This window comes from Melospiza melodia, chromosome 9 (assembly GCF_035770615.1).
Source record: "Melospiza melodia melodia isolate bMelMel2 chromosome 9, bMelMel2.pri, whole genome shotgun sequence".
Lineage (NCBI taxonomy): Eukaryota > Metazoa > Chordata > Aves > Passeriformes > Passerellidae > Melospiza > Melospiza melodia.
In genome coordinates this window covers 4,659,327-4,684,848 of record NC_086202.1, presented here as the reverse complement: position 1 = coordinate 4,684,848, position 25,522 = coordinate 4,659,327, and the positions used below count along the sequence as shown (strand labels likewise).

At 42.8% G+C, this 25,522-nt stretch overlaps 1 protein-coding gene across 18 annotated transcripts in view; it reads left to right on the top strand.

Moving 5' to 3' along the window:
- The window catches only part of TACC2 (transforming acidic coiled-coil containing protein 2), a 129,312-nt gene that overhangs the window by 21,508 nt on the left and 82,282 nt on the right, over positions 1-25,522 (top strand). For 12 of the 18 annotated variants that reach the window (XM_063163067.1, XM_063163063.1, XM_063163070.1 and 9 more), the window contains exon 1: positions 14,635-18,070. In XM_063163067.1, coding sequence (XP_063019137.1) covers positions 14,658-18,070 — 3,413 coding nt within the window. In that variant the 5' untranslated portion in view covers positions 14,635-14,657. Of the gene's footprint in view, positions 1-4,260; positions 4,437-12,472; positions 18,071-25,522 lie in introns of those variants that run through there. The other 6 variants (XM_063163054.1, XM_063163055.1, XM_063163056.1 and 3 more) reach the window with 3 other exon arrangements.

Sequence of the window (25,522 nt, the reverse complement as noted above, 5' to 3'; positions counted from 1 at the left end):
TGTAATTCTTGGCTCAATGTGTTAGGTAGTAATTTGTTACTCTTCTGTGATGGCTCACTGGTTTTGCTGACCGGTGTTCACTGGTTTTAATGCAAAGCTACAGCTGTTAAAGCAATATCCACTCACTGTCTATTTATTTATTTTGGTACCACTTCTCCAAACAAGGGGGAGACAATGACTCTCCAAAGAGATGAAGTTTTAAAAAACTCTCAACTTACAGCTTGGCTACTGTTCCTGCAGAACAACAACAAAAGCCTGAAGACTGAAAAGGTGGTTTCAAAAAATCCTTTTCTGTCTTCAAAAGTTTCAAGAACCATTTAAAAACCCTGATTTCCCAAACATGTGAACAACCTCTAGCAGCAGACTTTTTGTAAAAAAAACCTGTTCAAACACCTCCCTCCCCCAACTTGTAATGGAAGACATGGAGGACAAGGAAAGGCAATTTCTGGTTTATTGACTGAGATTTGTAAAGGCTTGCTCCAGCTTCCTCTCCACGAAACCAGAGGGAGTTGGAGGGAATGAAAATTCAATGTAACCCCTCAAAGATCACTCTGAGCTCCTCAGAGCTCTGGCAGGTTCCAGCAGTGCTGGAAAAGGAAGCAATAAAGGCATTTCTTTCTGCTGTGATAACTCCAGTGCAGCAGTGCACATAATCCTTTTGGCTGCAGCGTTAATGGAGTTTTCTTCCTTTTTTTATTTTATTTTTTTTTTATTTTTTTTATTTTCGCATCCTGTTCAAAGTCATTGGGAAAATAAAGTGATCCTGTAGATATACTTTGTGTTCTTGCAGACTCCAATGTTTCTGGAAGGATTTAATGGAAATTACATTGCATATTTCGGGAGAATCACTTGTATTCATTTAAATATTGTGCTGCCAAAAAGGGGGGAAAAAGTCTGAGCTGTTTAGTTTTCCTCCTGTTGTTTGTATGTTTTCTGTGACAAAGCTGGTTGGTTTGTTGTTGGGTTTTTTTAATTAGCCTAGACTTAAAAATGCTGAGAACTTTTGTGTTCTGGTTTTTATTATAATTATTTAAGTCTTCCAGTTAAGTTACTCTTTATAATGAGAATCCTTTTACACTTGAATCAAATATAGAACAAATTTAGCTGCAAGCTTCTGTAGTCAATCACTTCAGAGGATGCATGTATTGAAACTCAAAAGTAATTTATTTAACTGCAGCAGTCTGATGGTACTTGTGAACAAAACACAGTCTTTATAATTGTTTTCACACATGTTAATTAAAAAATTAAAAAGCTTTCTTTGCAAAGCTTGTTCAGCACCTGATTTGCATAACTAGTTTAAATTTTAAAAATTTAATCAAAAAATCGAATTATGTTTTTCTGCTGTCTGGCTTAGATTCACAAAGCCTATTCTTTTGTATGATTACATGAGTACATTAAATGCAGAAAAGCAATCTGTAATGATTTTCTATATCTTGTCATATTAGTAGTTCATTTTGCATGTAAATATCTCCATTAAGATTTATTTTAGATTATGGCTAAAATACTCTTTTGAATTTCTTTTGAACATATGTGTGTGCTTTTACCTTACTAGGTATTAGAGCAGCTTTTTGATCACTCAAACATCCAACAGAAAGAAATAAAGTGTCCACAGTTCAGACTCCTCTGCTCCAACAGGGCCTGTGCTGCTAAAATTGTTTTAATACATGTTAAATTTGGTAATGAACTGCAAGAACAAGAATCAGATTTTTCTGTGGCCAAAGTCAGTCACTTAGGGGATCATTTGGAGATGAACCACAACTTCTTAAACATTAGTTCCCTGAAAGCACAAAGTTATTTAAAAAAAAAAAAAAAAAAAAAAAAAAAGTCAAAACCAATCAACCCAACAAAAAAAAAAAAAAAAACAAAACAAAACAAACACCAGTCCCCTGACCTCAAACAATCTGTGGAAAATGTTAAATGTTAAATTTAGAGAAGGAGACAAAACATGCAGCTCTTCATGTCAGGAGAGACGTGAGGTGTTCCTCCTGCCTGGCACCCAAAGCAGCTGAGAAAATCTGAGGTGGCAGCAGTAGAAAGGAGGAAAAAATGAATAATTAGTTCTCACCGCTCTTGCCAACTGCTGGAGGCATCTGGACAATTTAATAAATTGGACTAATTTCTTGGGGTTCTCTGTGTGGTTCTCCTGACCCTGCCTGCCCTGCTGGGAAAGCAAAGGAGGTCATTTCTGTCTGCAAGGGGCCTGAAAATGACTTTTTAAATTTTTAAATTTGGCTGCTGCTGTGAGGCATTTGTTTGTGGCCCAGCTCTGCATCTGGCCCACCTGTACCTCCCAAGGTGAGACATGATATAGGACTGAGCAGGAGCATGGCACTGTGGCTGCCCCACCTGGCTGGGTGGGAATTTACCCAACCACTGATTGGGGGTTTTTCCTGGTAATTCATTTAATAACACATTTTTTCATTGCTCTTTCTCTCTGCACGCTGAAATAAACTCTCCAAGCAGATTTCTCGTGCAAACAAAATCAAGGCTGCCCAAAACTCTGCGCCAAAATCAGAACAGAGCCCTGCAAGCTCACTAAACTCTATTTTTTTTTCTACCCTGGCTGAAGGAAACAAATTTCCTCATATAATTCTTGATGTTCTAGTATTTTTTTTGCCATATACTCTGGGTTTGCAGCCAACATACATACTTAGATAAATATTCTGAATGCCAGATGTCAGCACATGCTGGGTAAGTGCTTCACGACCATGAAACCAAGAGCCCTTGGTCTCTCCCAGAGGAACACGGAGAGATAAAGGAGAACAAAGCTGTGGTGAAGGGGCTCCTCCAGGGAGAGGCAGAGGATATGAGAGTTAATCAAATTTGTCTTAAGTATAAAGGCAGTATTTTTGTGTTTTCAGCGTGCCCTGACCTTCTCAGTTGCTCCTCACACTGTGCTTGTCCACTGGGTGTCTCGTTGCTGGCCCTGAGCCCCAGCAGCTCTTGGCTGAGTGGGAGCACACCGTGTTCACAGAGAGCAGGGTAATCCTCTCAACAGCAGCTCTCTGCAATTTACTGCCTGCTGCTAGAACAAAACAAGCATAAAAATGAGTGAAGAAAACCCCAAGAGATGAGATGGAATTGTGTACTGTGCTTTCAGTCTCTGGTGCTGCCCTGCAGTGGCTCTGCCATCAGTAAATACACTTATGTGGCTTTAGGTTAAGTGTGCCTTAGGCTTCTCACAGCTAGAATTGAGAATTAAAAACACTGGTTGTTTTTTTTTTTTTTTTTAATTTAAGAATTAAAACCACAGCGACTTTATGTTAAGGGTGATTTGGTGAAGCAGCTTTCCTTCTTTTTAACTCTTGCTTGATGTGCCAGAGGATTTCATAAAGGCCTTCATTCAGACTTTCTTGCTTTTCACTTGTTTCTCTCCATTGCTCCAGTTCTTTTGCTATGCTCAAAGAGCATCCTCAGCTACTGTTCAGGACAGCTTTTCCCAGTTCTTCTTCATGTTCTAAAGATACTTCTTCAAAAAAAATTCAGTAGGAAGGTGCCACTCACTAACTAATGTAAACCTGTGCTTGCCCAGGACTCTCTTCCTCCCTGCAGCAAAACCAATGATTTGCAATAAAAACAAACCAAAAAATCCACTCATGTAAGGCATATCTCCATGGATGGAGATGCCTGGTAATTATTTCCCTGTGAGAAGAGGTGATGCAGCATAGCCATAGTTGTGCAATAGCATTTCTAGCTGTCACTAGAGAAACTGCAGCATTTCCTGGCACTGTTACCAGAGAAGGGCAGCCTGGTGAAGAATCAAACCCTCTGTTTCAATTCAGAGGCATTCTGAGCTTTTGTTGAAGTGGGAGGGAAGGAATCTGGACTTGGATTCAAGTGCCATTGGCTTCATCTCTAACTTAACTCCAAATATGTTGCTGATATTATGAGTGCCCAACTTTATAGCCTTTCTTGTTTCCATTCTTTCTCATTTTAAACTAGCTCAGCAAGGAAGCATTTGCCAGGCTTGGAGGAAGAGAAGATGATACCCTCCTTGGGTCAGTAAAGGCCCTGGCTGCTTCAGAACAATTGCTGCATTCTTCTCTCCCTCTTCTTTTCCTAGTAATTATTTTTGGCCCAACCGTTTCCTTCTGTTTTTCTGCTGTTAAGAAAAAACAGTCTTTAGAACCTGCAAGTTCCATCAAAGTAGGGAAATCCACCACAGAGGTTGTCTGTCTGTGGGCATAACAACATTCCTTTGGTTCATGTATTCCCCAAAACAGCAGCAGCTGTTTAATTTGTTCTCTCTTTTCATTCCAGAACACTCCACAAGACTCAGAACTGGGCCAACCTCCTGGTAATGGCCACGATTTCAAAAGGAGCCCTGAGAAGAAGAGCACAGCAAAGCCTGGAGGTCGGGAGCCCTCAGATGCCCTCACTGCTGCTGTGTCACTGCCCGAGGAGAGCTCATCCCCATCCCCTGCAGCACCTGCAAGGTAAGACATGAAATTTCCTGCTGGGAAAAGCATTGGAGCCTGATGCTGTTGACAGCTGGAGGGGAGATCTGTCATCCTGATGGATGATGGTGATGATGATGATGATGATGCACTCCTCAAAATAACCTCACACCACCAGACTGCTCACTGAGCACCAAACTGATTTTCTTGCCTCACTGCAGAGCTGCAAACCAGGCTCCAGCTGTTGTAGTAACCCTTGACCCAACCTTTCCATGCTTTTTGCTTGCACTAATAAACTCCCATCTGAGACAGAGCAACACTGAAGAGTCTTTGTTGTAACCCTTGGTCAGCTCTGAAGGGCTCAGGCAGTTGGATCATAGTGGGTGACTTCCAATATTCCATTCTATTCTATTCCATTCCATTCTATTCTATTCTATTCTATTCTATTCTATTCTATTCTATTCTATTCTATTCTATTCTATTCCATTCCATTCCATTCCATTCCATTCCATTCTATTCCATTCCATTCCATTCCATTCCATTCCATTCCATTCTATTCTATTCTATTCTATTCTATTCTATTCTATTCTATTCTATTCTATTCTATTCCATTCCATTCCATTCCATTCCATTCTATTCTATTCCATTCCATTCCGTTCTATTCTATGCCATTCCATTCCATTCCATTCCATTCCATTCCATTCCATTCCATTCCATTCCATTCCATTCAATTCCATTCCATTCTATTCCATTCTATCCTATTCCAGTCTGTTTTAAAATTATTGATATTTACAACAGTTTCTGGCAGCTGAAGCCCTAATTTAGGTATTAAATAAGATCATCACTGACCACACTGGGGACATTTCAGGGAAATTCAGACACATGACATAATCTAAAAGGATTTATGGGAAAAAGAGCAGCTTGTTTTCTGGAAGGGACAGTTTGGCTGTGCTGTGGAGCTCTTACACAGGAGGATTTTTGCTATTAATTCTATTTATTTTGACTACCACTAGCACATCTTAATTATCTACTGAAAATAATGGAGTCTGAGCAAGACTTAAGACTGCTAAGTCAATTTACAGTGATAAAGGTATTTAGGCATGAATTTAAAGTGATGAGAGGTTGCACTTCTTTCCTAGAGATGCATGGCTTAATCACTACTGTTGAGCACCAGGTCTACACATTAAACACCTTTTTCTTGGATAAATTTCTCTTGTCTTTGAGTGCCTCTAATGAGAGAAGCCATAGATGTCATTCCCAATAGCTAGGAAAAAATCAAATTTTGGAATAATGATGTAAAATTGGACAGGGTGAGATTTTTAATGTGCATTTTGTTTGTTTGTTATTTCAGTTAACAAATACCACATGTATCCTCTAGTTTTAGCTCCTCTTGATGGTATTGTGCATAATCACTGTATTTTTTGTGAATAACCATGCTGTCCTGCTGAAGAAAACATAATTATTTGATAAATTAGGAAGCTATCTAAAAAAATGATGCATTCTGATTTGTGACAGCAAACCAGCAATTTTCTGCTATTCTGATCAGTATGCAGGTTATGGAAAAGGGGAAAAAGAGAGGAAATGATGAGTGCTGCTAAGTGCTGATACTTACAGTAGATTTATCATAACTAACATTGCTGCAAAGTGGAGTTTGTGGAGCTTCACAATATCAGACAGCATTTGTACCAGAATCCACATAGATTCTGTAAGAGTGGAAATTCTTACCTTGGGCTTGGAATATTTGTGGCTTGCCTGCAGCAAGTGCAGTCTTGCTTTTTATTATTATTATTATTTAATATTAATATAGCAACTTTTTCCTATTCTGCAGCTAATTTGCATTTTAAAAAACGTATTGTTCAAAAATGGCAGAAGGGCAGTTCTGTAGGGGCTCCTTCCCAAAATGTGAGTACCTAGAACACTTAGATTTATATTCAAGCTGGCTGGAGGAGCTTTGCACTGCAGCATGCAAAATTCTGACTCGTGGGAGATGAAATGTTACATGGATGAGTCAGCTTGAAAGGGTTCACAGGATTCTTGTTTCAGGAAATTCACTGGATGGGCGGGAGCTCAGGCAATTACTTGTCCTTCAGCCTTACTCCTGAGAGCGCTGGCACATGCCTCTTCTGGGTGTCTTTTAAGTTACATCCTTGCCAAAATAGAAACAAAGACAATGAACGGAAAGTCTTTGAAGTTGCACATTCCAGCTGTTTATTTTTAACCCGCTCCCCTGTGCTGCTTTGAGCGCATCTTTTCCACCCGGAGCGAACCCTGAGAGCCTGCAGGGCGTGCGAGCATCTCTGCGTGGAAAATTACCACGTTTCCCTTTCCTCTGGGTGCCTTCCTCCTGCCCTCCACAAATCCTCACAAGCTGCTTTTAAATGCTTGTCCTTTGCAGCTCAAAATGTCTCTGGCTCGAACTTTATCATTGTTTCAGCCCCATTTTTTCTTACCTGTTACTCACTGGTGCTGCGTGCTGAAAATAAGATCAGCAATTAATACACAGAATCAGTAATTACTGCACAATTAATCTGTGAACTTTGCACATGGAATAAAAATGGTGGAGAGCCAGGAGAGTTAGGAAGGGTCAGGCTTTGCAGTGGTGTCCATGAGAGGTGTGACCTTGCCCTTCTCCTGGTGCACAGCCTGGGGCATCCCCAGCCCTACCCCAGAGGCACTTTCTTCTTCCAGCAGGTCCAGGAAGAAGCAGATGCATCAATTTAAAAGATAACTCATCCATTTAAAAGATAACACATCAATTCAAAAGGTAACTCATCAGTTCAAAAGATAACTCATCAATTTAAAAGACAACACGTACCCAGAAACAGTTCAGGGGGTGCAGCACTCTTTGAGGATGACCCTGGCTGCCCTCCCAGCCCGAGTGCAGGACACAGATCCTGTGGGACCCACAGAGCCACTGTGGGGTGACAAAGCTGCCACACACCCTGTGGGACACTCTGTCAGTGCCCTGCTTCCTGCTGGAACTCCAGATATCTCAGATGGAGACCAGGAGCCACTCCTGGAACGGAATGGGAGGCTTGGCCCTGCTTGCTTACCTCTTTCATGTTAGAATAATTTCGTTTGGTCATACATAAAATACTGCAGGGCCTGCCTTTTATTCTGTGTATGGAACAAGGAGGTGAAAAGTGACTGGGGGTGGGGGAGAAGGGGAGGATGGCTCCCCAGAGGACTGTACAGATCATTATTCCTGCTTCCTACTTTTTCCTGAAAGCTTAGATGCACAGGGAGGGCGGGGGAGCCTGGCTGCTGTTGGCAGCCCTTCAGCGGTGATGGATTTCTCATGTGCTTGTTTACACTGAAAAGTTCAAAAAGTGAATTGTCCTACCTCTAAAACTGTCACTTGCCTTGCTTTGTTTTGTTTTTGAACGGGAATATGGCAATGAATTCCATGTTCCTCACCGAATTTCAGTACCTCTTAGGGACAGATTAAAATGCAGGATTCCTTAACTCAAGCGCTCCAGCACACTGTGTCCAAACGTAAACTCAAAATGTAGGCACTGATCCCTCATGTGTCGGTGGAAAGAGAACAGGAACATTTGGGAGGCAGCTCTCCGTGCGCTGTGGTTGCAGAGCTGGCTGTGCATTTGTTCCCCTGGGTGCTTTCTGAATTCCTGCTCAGATTCCAGCTGCTGGCAGTGCAGTCCCCCAGCTCACAGTGACACCAGCGTGGATGGGAGCCCTGTGCGACCTCTGGCACCCAGAGCCTTGGGCACTTGATGCTTTTCCCTCACAAGTGGGGCTGGGTTGGGAGCTGCCTGTCCTTTCAATAACTACTGCATGTTTTAGAATGGGAGAAGAGGAATTAGAAATGGAAATTTTGAATTATCTTCAATTTTCTGGTATCTTCATTTCTTGATATCTTCATTTCTTGTTGTTTATCCAGTACATTTATCATATCTGGGCATCTGTAAACCCCCTTTCCACACACACTCTACAATTTTCTGGTGTCTTCATTTCTTGATATCTTCATTTCTTCATTTCTTGTTGTTTATCCAGTACATTTATCATATCTGGGCATCTGTAAACCCCCTTTCCACGCACACTCCCACTCAGATAGTAAATGCTAAATGCCAGAGATTTTGTCTGGCTGCTGCTGGTTTTATCTCCTGGCCCTTTGTCTTTGCTGTGGATGGAGTTGTGACTTCAAGGGTTAATGGTTGATAGACTGGGCGTGGCTCTTAATCTGGAATTATTTATGGGGTGTGCACCAAAAGTAATGGATTTCTTATTATCCTTTATAGCTTCACACCCTAAACACAGAGCAGGCAATGTAGTAACTAGGCTTAGTAACTGGGCAGGACTCCTAATTTTTTCCAGGAAAATTCAGACTTGCCACAATATCTTCTGAGGGTGGAAGAGGTTAACTGCAGCTATAAAAAATTAATTGCTAAATTGGCAATGGGCTTCCAAACAAGCGAATTGTCAATAATTGTTTATGCAAAACAAATGTTTGAGGCATGTAAAGATTTAACTTGTTGTTATTTGATGCTGTAACTGGAAGGAAAATATTCATATGCTCAGTATGTTAGGGCCTTGAAATTGCAAATTCTTAACTTCTAAGCTGAGGGAAAAGTTCCCTTTGGTAACTCTTGAGTGCAGTGGGACACCCACATTTCAAGCTACAGATGCACCTACGTCTTGGCACGACTGCATTTTCTCTTTTTTCCACATCATCCATCACATGCAGCAATTATTCACAGCAAAATGACTTTTTCTGCCCTAAACTCTACACGAACTATGAGGAACTCAAATGTTCTTCCACACTTTGTCATTTGCATGTTTTTTTATAATTGGAATTAATTTTCTCCTTAATAATATTGAGCTAGGTCAGATTACCCACAGAAGAGACCATACTTTATTTTCCTGTGTTTAAAAATACCAACTTTTAGGGCCATAGCTTTATGTTGATTGTATTAAATGGGTTGTCTAAAAATACATGTTCCCTGAAAGTAATTGTTGATTTAATGTAGATTGGGCTTTACTCAGGGGAATTATCCTCAGCATGTGGTGTAATTTCCCAGTAGTGTTATTCCCTTTAAAAAGAGTGGGAGATAATGGGACTAGGTGTGACCTTAAGGGGTCGTCCAGTCCATCCTTCTGCCCTAAAGCAGGATCAGCTGTGCTTAAGGCATTCCCAACAGATGTTTGTCTAACCCCAGCACGCCTCGCAGACAGAAAACAAGATTGCAAATCATGAAAAGGAAGATGTAGGATATGTTCCCTGAATAGTTTTCCTTGTTAGCTCCATCAGAGGGAGAAATATAAACAGGGATGTCCCAGACAGGTCAGCCTGGGCCAATCCTGCTGAATGAAAACTCAGATTTTCAGTTCTGTTGTGTTCTGAATAAAACATTGAGCGAGCTGCAGCCGCAGGATGATGAATCTGTGCTGCTCCACTCTAACAGCGACAGCTCAACTCACTGTCACAGCCTGTGCCAGCACTCTCATTGTAATTCTCTTCAGCATACATTAATTACAAACTCGCCCCAATTCCTTCATCTGCTCCTCAGCAAAATGAACAACCTTTCAGCATTTTGGAACACCAGAAAAATTGTTTTGATTGATTCATAATGCTGAACTTAGTTGGTAGGATTGCCATCTCCCTTGAACCTGCTAAGTCACAAGTTTATTACTATAACTCTTGACAAGGTTGACACCAGTATGGCAGTTCATGGGTTTGGATATTGTCATCAAGAATATTTAACCACTCCAGACGTGTCTGGAACTGTTTCATATTTAATAGCTGCAAACAGAAGTCTAATGTAACAAAGAAGTCGTGTGTAAAAGTCTTAAGAGAAAATTGAGTCAGATGAAATTTGAAAAAAGCAAATATATGATGATGAATGCTCTATATAGTGAACATTACCAAACATTTTCATCCCAGATTTATTACTGTGCATTTACCAGCTCTGTTGACAGATGGGATTAATGATAAGGAAACAATCAGAGATTAAAGATAAATGATAAGGAGCAATTATAACTGTGGATGGTGTTTTCTGCTTCTTCCAGTGCTCAGTTTCACAGAGGGTAGAGTGGCTTTCCCTCCTCAACCCCCACCCAGTTTTATCTTCCTCCTGATCACCAGATCTCTGACAGGAGCTGGCTTCCAGGGTGAAGAACCCTGGGCACAAAACAGCTAATGAGCAATTTAGTCAGTAAGAAGATAGACCTGCAACACAGCAAAAATCCTGAATAACAATTGACTCCCACTTCTCCACCCCCTCCCCAGTTCAGTGTTGTGGTTTCTGTCCCCCCTCTTCTAATTAAGCTTCCCTGAGTGCAAAATTAATGTCAATAATAAAGTGTAGTCCTTGCTTGGGGAAAACCTCCTGGCATCTCCCTGCTATTTGCTCATGCCCTGTCATGCCCCAGCAGACACCAAATATTCTGTTGCCATCTCTGGTATTCCCATAAATTTCATATGGATAAGTGTTTTCAGTGTGCTAGGGAAAGAAATATCCCTCTGAGCAAAACCATTTTTTGAACATTTAAATAAAATGTATTGGTGCTATGAATTAAATGTTCAAATCCATGCCAAGCACTGCTGAAACTTCTTTTAACTATATATGGATTTTAAGTTGTATTTTACCTTAGATTTGAGGCTTAGCCTTAATACAGGTAATTTTCAATGGCTCTTTAAAGACCACTTTGTTTTCCACTGCAATGACTCTGAAGAAGGTTTTTAGGACCTCAGACAGACTCATATTCAGCTTTAGGTCAGCTGTCCCTAAAGAAATGGTTTGTTGGGCAGTTCTCAGAATAAGGAGGGGGCTTGGCCCCAGCTGGAAGTGAATTTTGTGCATGGCAGCACAGCCCAAGGTTCTGTGATTGCATAAACACCAACCTAATCTCTGGTCCCTACCCCAGAGCTGGTCACTGACTCACTTCTCCATCAAAGTATTTTGTGTGTAAAACTTGGGCAGAGAAGCAGAGAGAGGCTTCTCAGATTTCTGGAGATTACTGAAAATCCAGTCTATGCTTGGCTGTACAGGAGGTGTTTTAAGCATCTTTTCTAGCTCCAACCTAAAGGGGACAGGGAATTTCTGAAATGTAACCTGTCACTGCTAAGCTGTGGCAAAGCTCTGAGCCCTGGCACACACCTGGCAGTGTGTTTTCTGCGTCCTGCCCTGCTTGGGATTCATTATTTCATGTCAAGTAAACTCTGCCCCTTGCTCCTCTGTACAATCCCACATCCAGTCTGAAATAGATGTTTCTGTCCATATTCCCATGCCCAGGCATGGAAGGTGAGTGAGAGAACAAGGTTAACCTATTTCATCACCTACAAACCTCAGTGTGGAAAAAACTGACGTCCACACAGTGAAAAATACTTAAAATAACTTCTTCCTTCTTGCAGTTAGTCATCTCTGGTTCTGTTTTTTTTCTATAATATCTTTAATGGGTGGAGAAAGAGATCACACCAAGGGTTATAGCTAGGATGCACTGAAATCAAGCACTGCAATGAAATGAGCTCATCGTTTGGGTGTGGATGGTGGCACAGCAGCATCCCACACTGGGCAGGGTGAGCCTCTGACCTTTTGGTGAGAATCAACTGTGCTGATTAGTTGGAGAAAACATCCAGCAGATGGGCTCTTCTTAATCTTCTGCCACACACTCGAGTACAGCCAGATAACAGCACTTACTGTGTAGCTCTGCCAAAGCAGTCTCTTGGAAGCAGAAACAAAAAGCCTTTCTTTGAGGTGCTGTGGGTTTTCCCAGTGTTATTTTTTTTTTTTTCCTGTTTTTCCCCTGTTGCTCCTTTAGTCTGTCAGATGTGTGTCCCCTCTCCCCACACTTACCTGAGATTCTGGAGTGGTTAAAATGCATGACATGAGCACGGTGGCTCTCAGGTAACACTGGGAACCTACTTCACTGAGTAATGAGCATTTAAATCACTGTTCATCTGCTGGTTTAACTGCTGAAAGCAGATTATCAGCTCCCCAGTGCATGCACTGCATGGCTTTGAAACATCAGCGCCACAAAACGGTTTTCATTCTTTGCTTCTTATTTCTTTGCTTCTTTATTGACATGAAACAAATAAACGTTTCCATTGTTGGCAGCATCAGTAGCCACAGTGCTGAAGAGCTCTCCAGCCCAAATTCCAGCCCAAATTCCAGCCTGGGGTCTCCAGAGGGGACGGGACAGAGCACTGCCTTGCAAGAGCAAGGAGGACAAACAGACTCTGATTTCCTAAAGCACTCTGCTGCAGCAAGGGACAGCATCCTGCCTGCCACAGACTGTGCCAAAGGACCTGTCACAGGCAGCAGTGACAAACCACACACCTCATCAGGCTGCCACAGAGCACAGCCACCACCAGGCCCAGGGGAGGACAAAGAAGAGGGATCAGCACATGTGGACAATATTGCTGCCTCCTGCACCAAAACCAGCCAGAACGAGCCCAGAACGCCCCAGGAGCCCAGCCCTGCACTCCCAGCAGTGGGTTTGGGTGAATCAGGATCACCCCAGCAGGATGAGCAGCTGGGTGGCAGGAGGCAGCCACATGGCAGCACGTTTCCCTGGGGTGAAGCAGCAGGAGATTGTTTTACTGCTCAGGAGCAGCAGCAGAGAGGAGTTTGGGAAGTAGGTCAGCTGCAGGCAGCAATGCAGCAAGGTAGACAGAACACAGATGGTGGAGAGGGTCTGCTAATGGAAAAGGAAACCTTAATCCCAAATTATCCAGCAACAGGAGGCCCAGACGGTGAAAAATTTGGAGCAATTGTGAACGCCCAGGGCTTCAGTGAGATCTGTAATCTACAGATGGGGGCTGAAACAACAGCTAGAGGGAATGAGGCAAATCCAGCTCTATCTGGGAGCGAAAGGGAGCAATCAGAACCCTGTGCTTTAATGTCAGAGTTGCCTTCTAGCCCTCCCAATCTCTTCCTGGCACCAAAGCCTGAAGAGCCTTCGAGGGAATATGTGCCTGGAAATGGCTCTCAAGCTCCAGTGAGGAGTGAAGCAGTGAAAACAGCCTCTGAGAAAAACAAACCCCTTTTTCAAAGAGAGCTTCAAAAGGAGGATGAGCTTGTTAGTGCTGAGCAGTTCAGTGTGCCTTTATCATTTGAGAGACAGGAAGAAGAAAAATCAGCTGTCACAACTGAAAGCCCAAAAGAAGCCAATAGCAATGAAATTATAAAAGCTGATGATGTGTCTAGAGAAAGCACCACACTTTCTGAAACAGAAAGCATTATCAGTCCCACCAAGGAAAATTCAGTGGTAGATAAAAGATTATTACTGGAAGAATATGCATTAAGTACTTCTTTGAGCAGATCCACAGAGCTGTATCAAAAAGAAACGGGGGTGGATGTAACAGGAAGAAAAAATGGAATCAGAACAGAGGATGCACAAGTGTCAGAAATCAGTGAATTACCTGAGGGCTCAAGTGGGGCAGGAAAACAACTATTGAGCTCTGTTAGTAGCCACCACCAGGACATGGAAAATACCCACTTGGAACACAATCCTGAAAAATTCAATCTTTGTGAAAACATTTCAACAGGTGATCTGTGGGAAGAAGGTGGGGGAAAGCCTCTGAATTTGGACAGTAACTTTAAATTGCCCAAAGAGGATTCCCAGCCTCGTGAACCTGAACAACAAATGAGCAAGGAGAAAACAGCTGCCCCAGATGGCCTGGAGGACAAACTCGTGGCTTCCCCACAGCTGGCAAGGGAGGAATGCCCAGGGGGTTTTGATTGCCTTAACACTGAGGCAGAAGGCAAACCCTGGGAGCAGTCAGGCTGTGACAGGACTGAAAAGGTTTGTTTAGATGGTGCACACAGTTCACTGCTCCTACACCCTGGGAACAATCATATCAAGCAGAGTAAGCAGGATGAGTCCTGGGAAAAGGCTTTTGCTGGAGAAGCTGCGCTGGAATCTGAGCACAAAGCTGAGAGTCAAGAACAGCCCGAGAGCTCCAGCAAGTCAGGAGAAAGTGCAAAAATTCCTGAATTAAAACTCGATCTCCAGGCCTTAAATGAGTTGGCAGAGACCATGGGACAAACCAAGGAGGCCTCACAGGAAACCAAAGAACAGAACAGTCCCATCACCACGGCACCTCACAGAGATCCAGAGCAGGAACCTGCAGCTGCACACAGCAGTGATGGGGATGGAAACCAAAATGAGGGTGTTCAACAAGGGAAGCGCCAAACTGCAGGGAAAAGTTCTGTGGAGGATGAAGATTTGGCTCAGAAAAGTAAATGTAAATCGGATGTGCAAGCTCAGCTGGCTGCAGAAAGTCACAGAAATACACAGATGGCTGGTTCAGAGACCCCCAAAACTGCAGTCAGCACTTCAGGACTTACTGATCACCACGTTCACATGGAGGAAAGGGGTGACAGCCATGTCACTGCAAACAGCTGCCCCTCTGAGAGGGACACGAGCAGCTGTTCCAAGGTGCTGGAGAGCAGTGTCCCAGAGGGGCAGGAAAATGAAGGTTCTCCAGCAACTCCTCCCCAAGCAGAGCACGCAGAGCAGTCACTGTCTGCTGCTGGTGACAGAGGCTGGGGTTCAAACACAGAACTGGAGCAGCAGGAGCAGCAGGGCAGGGTGAGAGCTGCCAGCAGAGCAGGTGATCAGCAGCACAAGGGAAGGACACCACAACCCGGGCAGCCGGACCCAGACAATCACAGCAACACGCCACAAATACCTCCGGACATTTCAACCAGCCCTGAGAAACCATCTCCCGTGCCAGGCCCAGCACTGCCCCAGAGCAGCTCTGACAGCCCAAAAGAGCAGGACAAGGATGACAGCAGAGCTGAGGACGTGAGCAAACACGGGCACGACGCTGCTGGTGTGACCGCGCTTAATTTGCGAGATCGCACGGAGCAAAACAAAACCCATCTGCAGGCAGGAGAGAAGTGCTGCAGTAAGCACAACTCCAGCAAGCCCGAGCAGGGTGATAATTCTTTGATCTCAGCGAGGCAGCATGAAGCAGCATGTCAGAGAGACACGCTTTGTGAAGGACTTGAAAAGAATGAGCAGCCAGGCAGCGTGTGCAGGAGAGAGGATAATGCTGCTGAAAACTCTCTTGCAGGGACACAGGATTCAGCAAGTGCCACTAACACATCACAGGCTTTGCCAAGAGATACAGAAATAGCACATACTTCTGATAATTCTGAGAAAAATGATCCCCAAATGTCTCGTCCAGAAATGCAAAGGAAAATGCCATTAATGGCAAAAAACTTAGAAAATATTCTGACTGCTGATGGGGAAATCATCCAGAAAGATGGAAACATGGGGATGAGTTGTGAGGACAGTGCTTCTGTCCCAGAAACAAGCAATATAAAGCCTGATGCCAGTCCAGGGGCAGGTGAAGGATCTCCTTCACCATTACAGGCACACAGGGAGGACAGTCCCACTGATAACTCACATAAATCCAGCTGCATTCAAAATGCAGCAGAGCAGCCTGGTTACTGTCAAGCAGACTTTACAATTTCTGCACTCAGCCATCCCAGCCAGCAACCTGGAAATAACAAGGACAAGGGTACTGGGGTGGGATCAGTAAATAATGAGCTGAAAGTTGCAGCATCCCAAAACACCTCAGGAGGTAACTCTGATTTGCAGGGTCCCCCAGGTCCTCAGGTGTCAGCACCCTTAGGTACCTCACCCAGGGTAAGCACAGGTAAAGCAGCAAACTCAGAAAACAGCTCTGCAGGGAATATGTGTGTGAGTGAAAAAGAGTGTCCAGACCAAAGTTTTCAGGGTGATGGAGACAAAATATTTGCCCTGTCAGAGACTTTGAATGTAGGGCAGAGAACTGGAAACTTATCACACTTCAATTCTGAGCAGCTGAAGAGAGAGATCTCTGCAATTAAATCCAAAACAACAAAAAGTGAGCTAAACTTCAAAGAACAGCAAAGTGACAGTTCAGTAGAGTCTCTGTTAGCACTCCCTACTACAGAGGGGAAGCTGCTGAGCCTTTCATCATCACGAGGAGGCTGTAATGAGGAAATTGCAACCAATATCTGCGTGGATGACAAGTACGGTAAGATCTTAGAGCAACCTGGGAATTCAGAAAAAATGGAAGAGCTTTCAAAAGAGAATAATAACATAACCGGGGCAGACATCAGTGTTTCTGAGCAGTCTGCTCAGAACTCTGGAAGGGAGCATGAGGCTCTGACTTGCAGCTCTCTGGACATTGGCTCCAGCATCCCAGACTTCAGGGAGCACATCAGCCAGATTTTTAAGAAAACTGTCCACAGCACACTGAGTGCTGAATTACCCCAGCTTTTGACTGAAAACCATGCAGACTTCAAGCAGAGCCCAGTGGCCAAGGGCACAGCAGAACTCTGTGGTGCTGAGAACTTTCCAGAACCAAACAAGGCGGGTGAAGGAGCTCCCGAGGGCACCTCAGAAGCAGAGGGGCAAGAGTTGCCTTTAGCTACTGAGATTTCCTGCAAAGCTGCCCAGGGCAAATCTCTGCAACAAGAAAACACAGGGGCAGAGCTGCCACCAGCAAGTCTCCAGGACCCTAAGGAAAGCAGGCAGCCCTCTGGCTGTTCAGAAGTGGTCCCTGGCTTGGATGGCGCTCCATCTGCCGAGCGAGCCGCGGAAAATCTGCGGAAGCCAGGCAAACCCACCGAGAGCAGTGAGATGGAAAGAGAGGAGGGCGTGTGTGCTGGTGGCGTTGATCCTGAATCACTAATAAGCTTAGAGATAAAGAAGCAAGGACCAGCTTCATTTGATGGGGCAGCAGCAGCAGCAGCTGAGAACTTCCCTGCGTGTTCCGAGAGCCAGCAGCAACCCAGCGGCGCTGTTATCTCTGCAGGCGATGGGCAGGGCAGGGACGTAGAAGATGCTGCTGCCACAGAGGGAAATAACTTAATTACAGAGTGCAAGGCACAACCAGCTCCCTCTGAAGAGGATATAAGTCTTCCTGCTGCACAGTGCCAGGATCCTGAGCCAAATGAACAGGGGGAAAGTGAGTACAGTGATGCAGAGGTTGCCAAGAGCAGCTCTGACATGGCAGCTCCAACGCTCGTCCCGGGAGGATCTTACAGCCATGAAGAATTGCCAGACAGTCTCAGGGTGTCACCTGAGGAAAATCAGGAGGCAAACATTCACAGCAGTTCTGTGCATGACATTAGGTCTCAGAGTGACATGCAGTTGATACAGGATGAAGCAGTAAATAGGAAATGCTTGGAAACATCGGGAAATTCTCAAGATGCGCAGCAAGAAAAGAACGTGACCATGCACGGGTTAATAGATTACTTAAAAACTGAAGTAAGCCAGGATGATTGCTTGCAATCTGACTGTAAACTTAAGTCTGGCAGCATGACTGAGGGAGAGGTGAAAGAGAACAGTGACACAGTGTTAAGCTCAGCAAGGACAGGTAATGAAAAAAGTGGAGACATCCCTGAAACTGGTACTGCAAGGATGTTAGTCACTGCTGAGGGAAACCTAGCTATAAACACCAGCACTGAGGAGCAGGAGGCACACCTGTACAGAAATCACTCTCCAGCCCTCCCTGTGATGGAGCAGGGTGAGCATTCTGCATGTGCAGGTGATGTTGTTGCTGAAAATCAGCCAAGCAAGATGAATTCCGAGCACGAAATCTCCCTCGAGGATGCCAAAGGAAAGCTATCACCACTGGCATTAACTGAGCCTAAGAGCCTTGACCTCAGTGAACCTCAAGATATGGCTGTGGCAGGATTACCCACTGAAAGGTATTTACTTTGAATTACTACGTGAAATGCTTGGCAGGAGCCCAGGGCTGGAGAGGGCTGCAATTTTCCAGGCAGGTGCCCGTTGTCTGGGCACTTTGGGAGGGCATGTCACTCACTCTGTTCTTTACTTTATCTTAAATATATGTTGCTTCTAAATGTGGACTATGTGTGTGTGTGTGGGGGGGAAAATACCTATTTGTAAGGACAGAGAGGTCCTGAAAGCTGAGGAGCAGAGATCTGAGCTGTTCCATCTGCTGGGCCAGATTCCTGTCCTTACCTGCGTGGGTTTGCTTCCCAGTGTTCTCACCTCATCACCTGAAGTTAGGCATACAAATTGCACTTCCTAGCCTTAAGTTAGGAGAGTTTTGCCTCAGTTTTGGTGACCCAGTTAAATGAGACCTGCAGCATTCACATGGTGTAGTGCAGTGTTTAAAAACAAGCCTAAGGAGTAACCCAATTACTCACAGTTAGTTGTCTGGGCCTCCCTCTTATCCTCCTGTACAGAGTAATTGCACTGACAGTGCCTTTGATCACCGTGTTATTCAGTGTTTCTAATGACATGGAGTTGTTTCAGATGTGAATTCTTCTGAGCTGGGACTTGTTGAGCCTCGCTTTTTTGGTTTTATTTATTTTTATTTTTATTTTAAACCTAGCAGTAACTGCTTTATTAAAGTTAAGACTTTTTTTTTTTTCTTTTTTAACGAGCTTCTACCTTGCTGTTTGAATTCCTAGTTTGATGTGCAGTTAATTTAGGATAATTAGGATTTTAGAACAGGTGATTTCCCTTTATCTGAGGTTCCCTTTATCTGAGGTTCTGAGGTTCCTCTGTAACCTCAGAACTTCCTTGCACACTGTCCCTCTCTTTTCTGTATCTGAGGAAGCAGGGATGGCTGAGACAGCAGCAGAGCACAGGGAAAAGCTAAACTATATCAGACAATGCCAATGGATGGTCTGCAGAGGTGGAAACTTTCTAAGTAATCCCGAAAACATAGATGGCACTAACTGACCAATGAGAGAAAATGTCCCAGTGCCACATTCCTTCAAAGCTGAGGTGATAAAACCAGATTGTAAGTGAAAATTCCTGAAGAGGTTCAGTTGTGGTGAGAATGTGGGGGAGTTCTGCCTACTGGGATGGAGGCTGGATTTATCTAATTGTGTGAGCAGAATGTCTATTAGAAAAATATTACAAGTGTTGGAAACCAGGACAGCTACATGACTTTCTCTTGAAGGATCTGTCTATAAAATGACAAGGAAATTAGACCCTGCTCTTTCTCCCGAGGTCCTTCCTTTCCTGTTTGCTTCCCTTCACAGTGGGTAGCTTTGAAATTCCCAAACAAATTGCAGGCAGGGGCTGGCTCAGGAGCCATAAGGGACTCAGGGCAGTGCATAAGTCTGTGCATGTGTTTCATATCAGGGTGGGTACCATGCTTTAAATAAATACCTGTGGCAGGCAGGGCAGGGCTCTTGAAACAGCTGCTGACAGTTCATGGAGTAGTTGCTTAATGCTTGCATATGCTTCAGGAATTCATTATCACCTGTTTTTCCAGCGTGAGGGTTTGCATCAACAGGCAGCTGCTCGTTCTGGCCTGTGGCTGTCCAAAAGGCTGAAACACTGGGGACTCTCAGGGGGCCAGAGGAGCCTCTGCTCTGCTCAGGATCTTGTTTAGAGCAATATGCATTTATAACACAAAAAAAAAAAAAAAAGAAAAAAGAAAAAAGAAGCAGACAGCATTAGCTGAGCTGGCAGGTCTGTCTTCACCAGGTCCAACACACTGACCAATCCAGTTTTCCTCTGAGATTAGAACTGGGTTTGTTTGTATCATGAAATTTCAAGGTGTATTCCATATGCTGTGTATGTCAGCCACAAAGCCTTGAGTGCTTTGCAGTGGTTTATTGCCCTGTCATCCTCACAGAGGATAAACTACTACAGCCATGCAAAATGAGGTGCACCTTCCTAAGAGCTGGCTGTGAGGATAAGGACCTGATGTAAAGAACTCCAGGGAGAAAGATTCCTCCCCAGCTCTCAAAATAAATATCAGTAATATATATATATAAATATTATTATTTATAATAAATATAATACTTATTATTATTTATATAATAATAAATAATAATAAATATAAATAAGATATTTATTGCAGTGGTTTATTGCCCTAATAAACCACTGCAAAATAAATATTATTAATTACAAAATTATTTATTGCAACATAAACATAAATAAGATATCTATATAATAAATAATAAGATTATTATTTATAATTACAAATAAATAATAATATTATTTATATAATAACAAATAATACATACCAATAAGATATTTATTGCAGTGGTTTATTGCCCTGTTCATCCTCACAGAGGATAAACTACTACAGCCATGCAAAATGAGGTGCACCTTTCTAAGAGCTGGCTGTGAGGATAAGGACCTGATATAAAGAACTCCAGGGAGAAAGATTCCTCCCCAGCTCTCAAAATAAATATCAGTAAGAAGTAAATTATGTTTAGGAGCAGGAAATGGTTTTGAGAACCATTTAGAACCTTCTTAATGAGAAGGAGAAGGTACAGCTATGCCAGCAGCAGAAGCAGGGAAGAGTTGGATTTTGGCAAACCTGTCTATCAGCACAGAAAAAGACTAAAAACACCCAAACCTAACTTGTTTTGTTGTTTTTAACTCTCTTTACCAAGTCAATAACAGAAAACCTGTATTCCTAATGGCCACAATTTGGCATCAAAATGCCAGTACTTCTACTTATTGGGCATCCATTTGCTTCACTTTTCTGTCTGAGGTTTACTTGTTAAAGAAGATCAAGATTTGGGTTGTTTTTTGTTTTGGATTGGTTTGGTTTGGTTGGTTGGTTGGTTTTTGTTGTTGTTTTTTTCTCCTTTTGCAATTGATACTACATATGTGTAATGTAACCTACATTTGTGTAGTGTAACCCACACATCTTTCTCTTATGGAGGGAGGATGGAGGGAGTCCTTAAGTCCCTGAAATGCTCCTGTTTGCACCATGGGCTGTGACAGACGTTGGGCAGAGCACGGAATAAAATGGAAAATGATGGCAAAATTGCAGGGGTGTTTAGAGGTGGGATGGATTTTTGATAAGCTGTTGTAATTGAAGTGGCTGGCACAGGCAGGCTGCCACTGTCTGTTGGAAAAATCAGAGGGAGATTTTAGAGGGGAGGCTGTGAATCCATCCATTCCCAGATGGGCAGGTGCAGAGAGCACATTGCATGTGGGGGCTGATGTGCTGGTTTGGCAGAACTCTGGGTTTGTTCACAAGCCCCTGGGTGCTCCAGGCTCCAGAGATGCTCAGGGGCTCAGCTGGGCTGGGAGTGCAGTCAGGAAGGGCACAGGGAGCTGTGAGCACACTGCAAGCAGTGGCACCCATGCTCTGAGAGAATGCAGAGTTGTGCTGCACTGACTCCCATCAATTACCAATCAAAACAATATTTTTGTATGGGAAGGACATGGCAGTTGGAGTCAGCAAAAACATTCCTTACGTCCTCTGCATAGGTCAGACAGGATCTCTAAATTTGGTCCAGAAATACTTTTGGATTTGCTTCATTCTTTGTTCTTGCCATCAAAAATTGGCAGGTTCAGTAACTCCAAAAAGAATGTTCGCTCCTTAGTAAATATGACTTGGTCTTTTTTTTGTCTGCATGACAAATACAGTATTAAATATTTTAACAGTCGTGCTGGATGAGGTGGGGAATGTAGAACTGCTTTTCAGATCAGGCAAGTGGGTTTTGAGCACTAAGGCTTTGCTTTGTTAGCCTCTGAAAACAAGAGTTTGGAGTTAAAAGGAATCTTGTCAAAACACTGATTGTGCAGCTCTTTATTTCCTTATTTTTTAACTTCAAAATCGATTCAGGTGTGTAGCATCTCAGGCTCACAAACAAAGGAAAAAGTAGCTGGAGGGGATTGTGTAAATGAAATGCACAAAATTAACCAGGTTATTTATCTCTCCTTCTTCCTTTGTATCTAAATTCTTTCTTTTTATTTTCCTCCCTTCTTACTGTCATTGTCATCCTTAGCAGGTGCAGCTGTCAGTACAGTTGTGCCTTTGGAGATGCCTGCAGTCCTGAACTGAATTAACAGGATGGGCAGTTCTGTGGGAATTTCATCTGTGTGAAGTTTGAGACATTTAAGTTTGGTATTTTTCTATTCACAGAAGAGTAAAAATTAAGATAACTTTGCTCCTACCCAACAGACATCTCCCATTGCTTTCTAGGAAGTGAAAAATTACTTTGATTACTTTTTTCCCTCCTAATTAGATTTCCCCAGATGTATTTTTCAACCTTGCTTCTTCCAAGTAATCTGCCTATTTTCTCAAAATCATTTCTGCATCTTACAGATCCCCTGTTCTCTCTGTTCCAACACAATATCTTCTGGCTTCTTGGGAAATTGGATATATCATGGGGCTTCTTCCATGGTCCCTGTGTCTAATAGAATATGCAAAATAGGATTAGACCGAGCTTTGAACCCCGTGGAGGACATCTCTGAAAACAGAATTATAGACACAGGGATGAAGAGCTAGAACTCCATAGTTTTTGCATTAGCCTTTTCTTTCTATTTTTCCCCTCCTGTCTTTTATGTTGAGTCTTTGGTGCCTATCTTATACCGGTCCAGGTGTGTGGAAATCCACAGATGCATTGCTAAAAACAAGAGGGGATTTTTTAGTTGTTGCAATTCCTTAACATCTGGGTAACTTGGAAAAATTTCAGAAATAACTGCAGAAATGTTAACTGCTGCATTCAAAGTGGGGTTGCTCTGGATTCTAAGGTCCCTGTGAAATGCTGATTGCCACCATCCTGTGCTGTGGTGAAGGACCAGCCCCAAAATGTGAGGGCAACCTCCTTGTCCTCCTGGCTGAAATATGCTGGCACCTCCTCTTTGTTCAACTCTTCCCTTCCCCTGTTTGGTATCCACCATCCTCAGTGAAATAACCAGCTGTCCAAAAGTGCCCCAGGACTGCACAGGGTTGTTTCCAATTTAATTTCACTAATTGACTTGCTTTCCCTCCTGGTACATTCCTTTCCAGACAGCTGTGGGAGAGGCTGCAGCCTGCCCTTCAAGGGGGTAAATGCTGGCCCAAAATCTCTGCTCCACTGGAGTGATCCCAGCACAGGACTTGGCCCTGAGCCTCTGGCAGCTCAACCAGGGACAATTCTGCCCTTATATTTATATATATATGTATAAAATTCTGCCATATATTTATATAAATATGTGGTTGGGTGTGTATATAGTGCTTGTATATAATATACATAATATATAATATACAATATACATAATATACTATATACAATATAGTATATATAACATATAATATACAATGTATAATATAATATATAATATATAATATATAATATATAATATATAATATATAATATATAATATATAATATATAATATATAATATATAATATATAATGTATAATGTATAATGTATAATGTATAGTATATAGTATATATTATATAATATATAATATATATTATATAATATATAATATATATTATATAATATATAATATATATCAATATATACATAAATATACAACCACAGTTGTCCTGCTCTGCTTGAACAAGAGGGGTGTCTAGTTGTTTCCAACAGATAAAAAAATCCAATTAGGAAGACAGGCTGTGTGTAGGCAAGTAAGATTTAAGTGATTCATTGGCCTGGTGTTTCCCAGCCTCCAGCTTGTCCCTCTTGGCTTCTCTTTGTCCATGGTGCTCTGAAAAACACAGAGCATGTGCTCCATGAAACTCATCAAAATGCCTTTTAAAAATTCTTCTCCAGACTGTTTTCCCTAGCTGCTTTGGCTATTGAAACACAAACAGTGTAATCAATAAAGCCTTTTTTACTTTTTTTAAGGCACTCAAGAGCTTATGTAAAATCTTTGGAATTTGTAACCATGATAACATTGTTATGCTCTCCTAGCTGATAGAAATATCAAAGCCAGCTAAGAATAACTCTGCAGCAGACAGAGAAGATTGGATTTGTTTCCTGGAATGGAAGCAAAAGCATGAATACATTGCTCAGTTACTAACAACTATGGAAAAAAATAAATAGACACTTAAAAATTCCATTTCCCCTTCCTAACAATGTCATTAAACACTCAAAAGATAGTTTTGCTGTATATTTAAAAGTCTCCACAATTTTCCACATCTTCCGTTTGGTTTTTTTTTGAATGTTGAGATGGTACATGAAACTTATATTACATCTACCATTTTCCAAATCTTCTGGTAGAAACTCAAAAAAAAAAACTTGATTTCCTAGAGAAATTATCATGGGAATTTGTGAGGTTTTGAGTCTAGCCCAGGATTTTCTAAAAACCAGCCTTACTTAATTGGAAATTTGCAGAATGGCAGTTTCCCATCACTTTCATCCTCCAAGATGAAATGGGTTAATACTGAACTTTCCTTTAGATTAAGGTGAAAATCTGGGAACTTAAAGAGACAGCCATCCTAAAGCCTCTCTAGTACAAATTGCTGGGAAATGCACAACCTAATTTTCAGCCACCACAAATGATGGTTGTGGGCAATTTGTGTGTGGAAAGGAGTGGGAATATAAAGTTCAGGTGTTTGTTACAGACCTGGCTTGGTGTCTTTCAGTTAATTGAGTCTGTGGTTTTGCAGACTGTGAACCTCTGGTCAGGAAATGCAAACAAGCAACTCCAGAATAGTTCAGAATAAAACTTCAGTTTTATTCTAAAACTGAAGCACATTTATATGGATTTGTTGCAGAAGAGTCTCAAAACAGGCACCAAGTTTTCACAAAGAGCAATTTAAAATCACGCCTACATTTTTTTGCAAGGCCATGTAGTGATAGGCCAAGGGAGAATGGCTTTAAAATCAAAGAGGGCAAGGCTAGATTGGCTATAGGGAAGAAATTCTTCCCTGAAAGGGTGGTGAGACCCTGGAACAGATTTTCCAGAGCAGCTGTGGCTGCCCCTGGATCCCTGGCAGTGCCCAAGGCCAGGCTGGACAGGGCTGGGAGCACCTGGGACAGTGGAAGGTGTCCCTGCCATGGCAGGGGTGGCTCCTGTAAATGTCCCTTCCAGCCAAACCCATTCTGCGATTCCACAATTTACATTTTGTAAGTGTCCCCCCTGGTGTGACCCATCCTGATGCTTTCTGGACTTTTCCTTGTGGTTCCCTGTGAGCCAGGGAAGGGTTTAGACTTTGGCACAGCTGGGATGTCTCCTGCTCCCAGTCCCTCTCATCTGGTGTAGCTCTGGCCTCCAGAGAAACCTTTGCAAGGCTTTCCTTGGCAGCTCTTTGGTCTGCCCCAGCCACCCTTGCTCTGTCCTTGTCTGCTGGGAGCTTTTGTCTCTTATTTCCCTGTGATTTTCAGCTGGTTCCCTCTGTACTCCCCAGGTTCAGGTAGCCCAGGCACACCTGGGCATGCTGTTCTGGAGTTTCAGCCTTTCAGGCTCCCACCTTTAAATAGCAGAG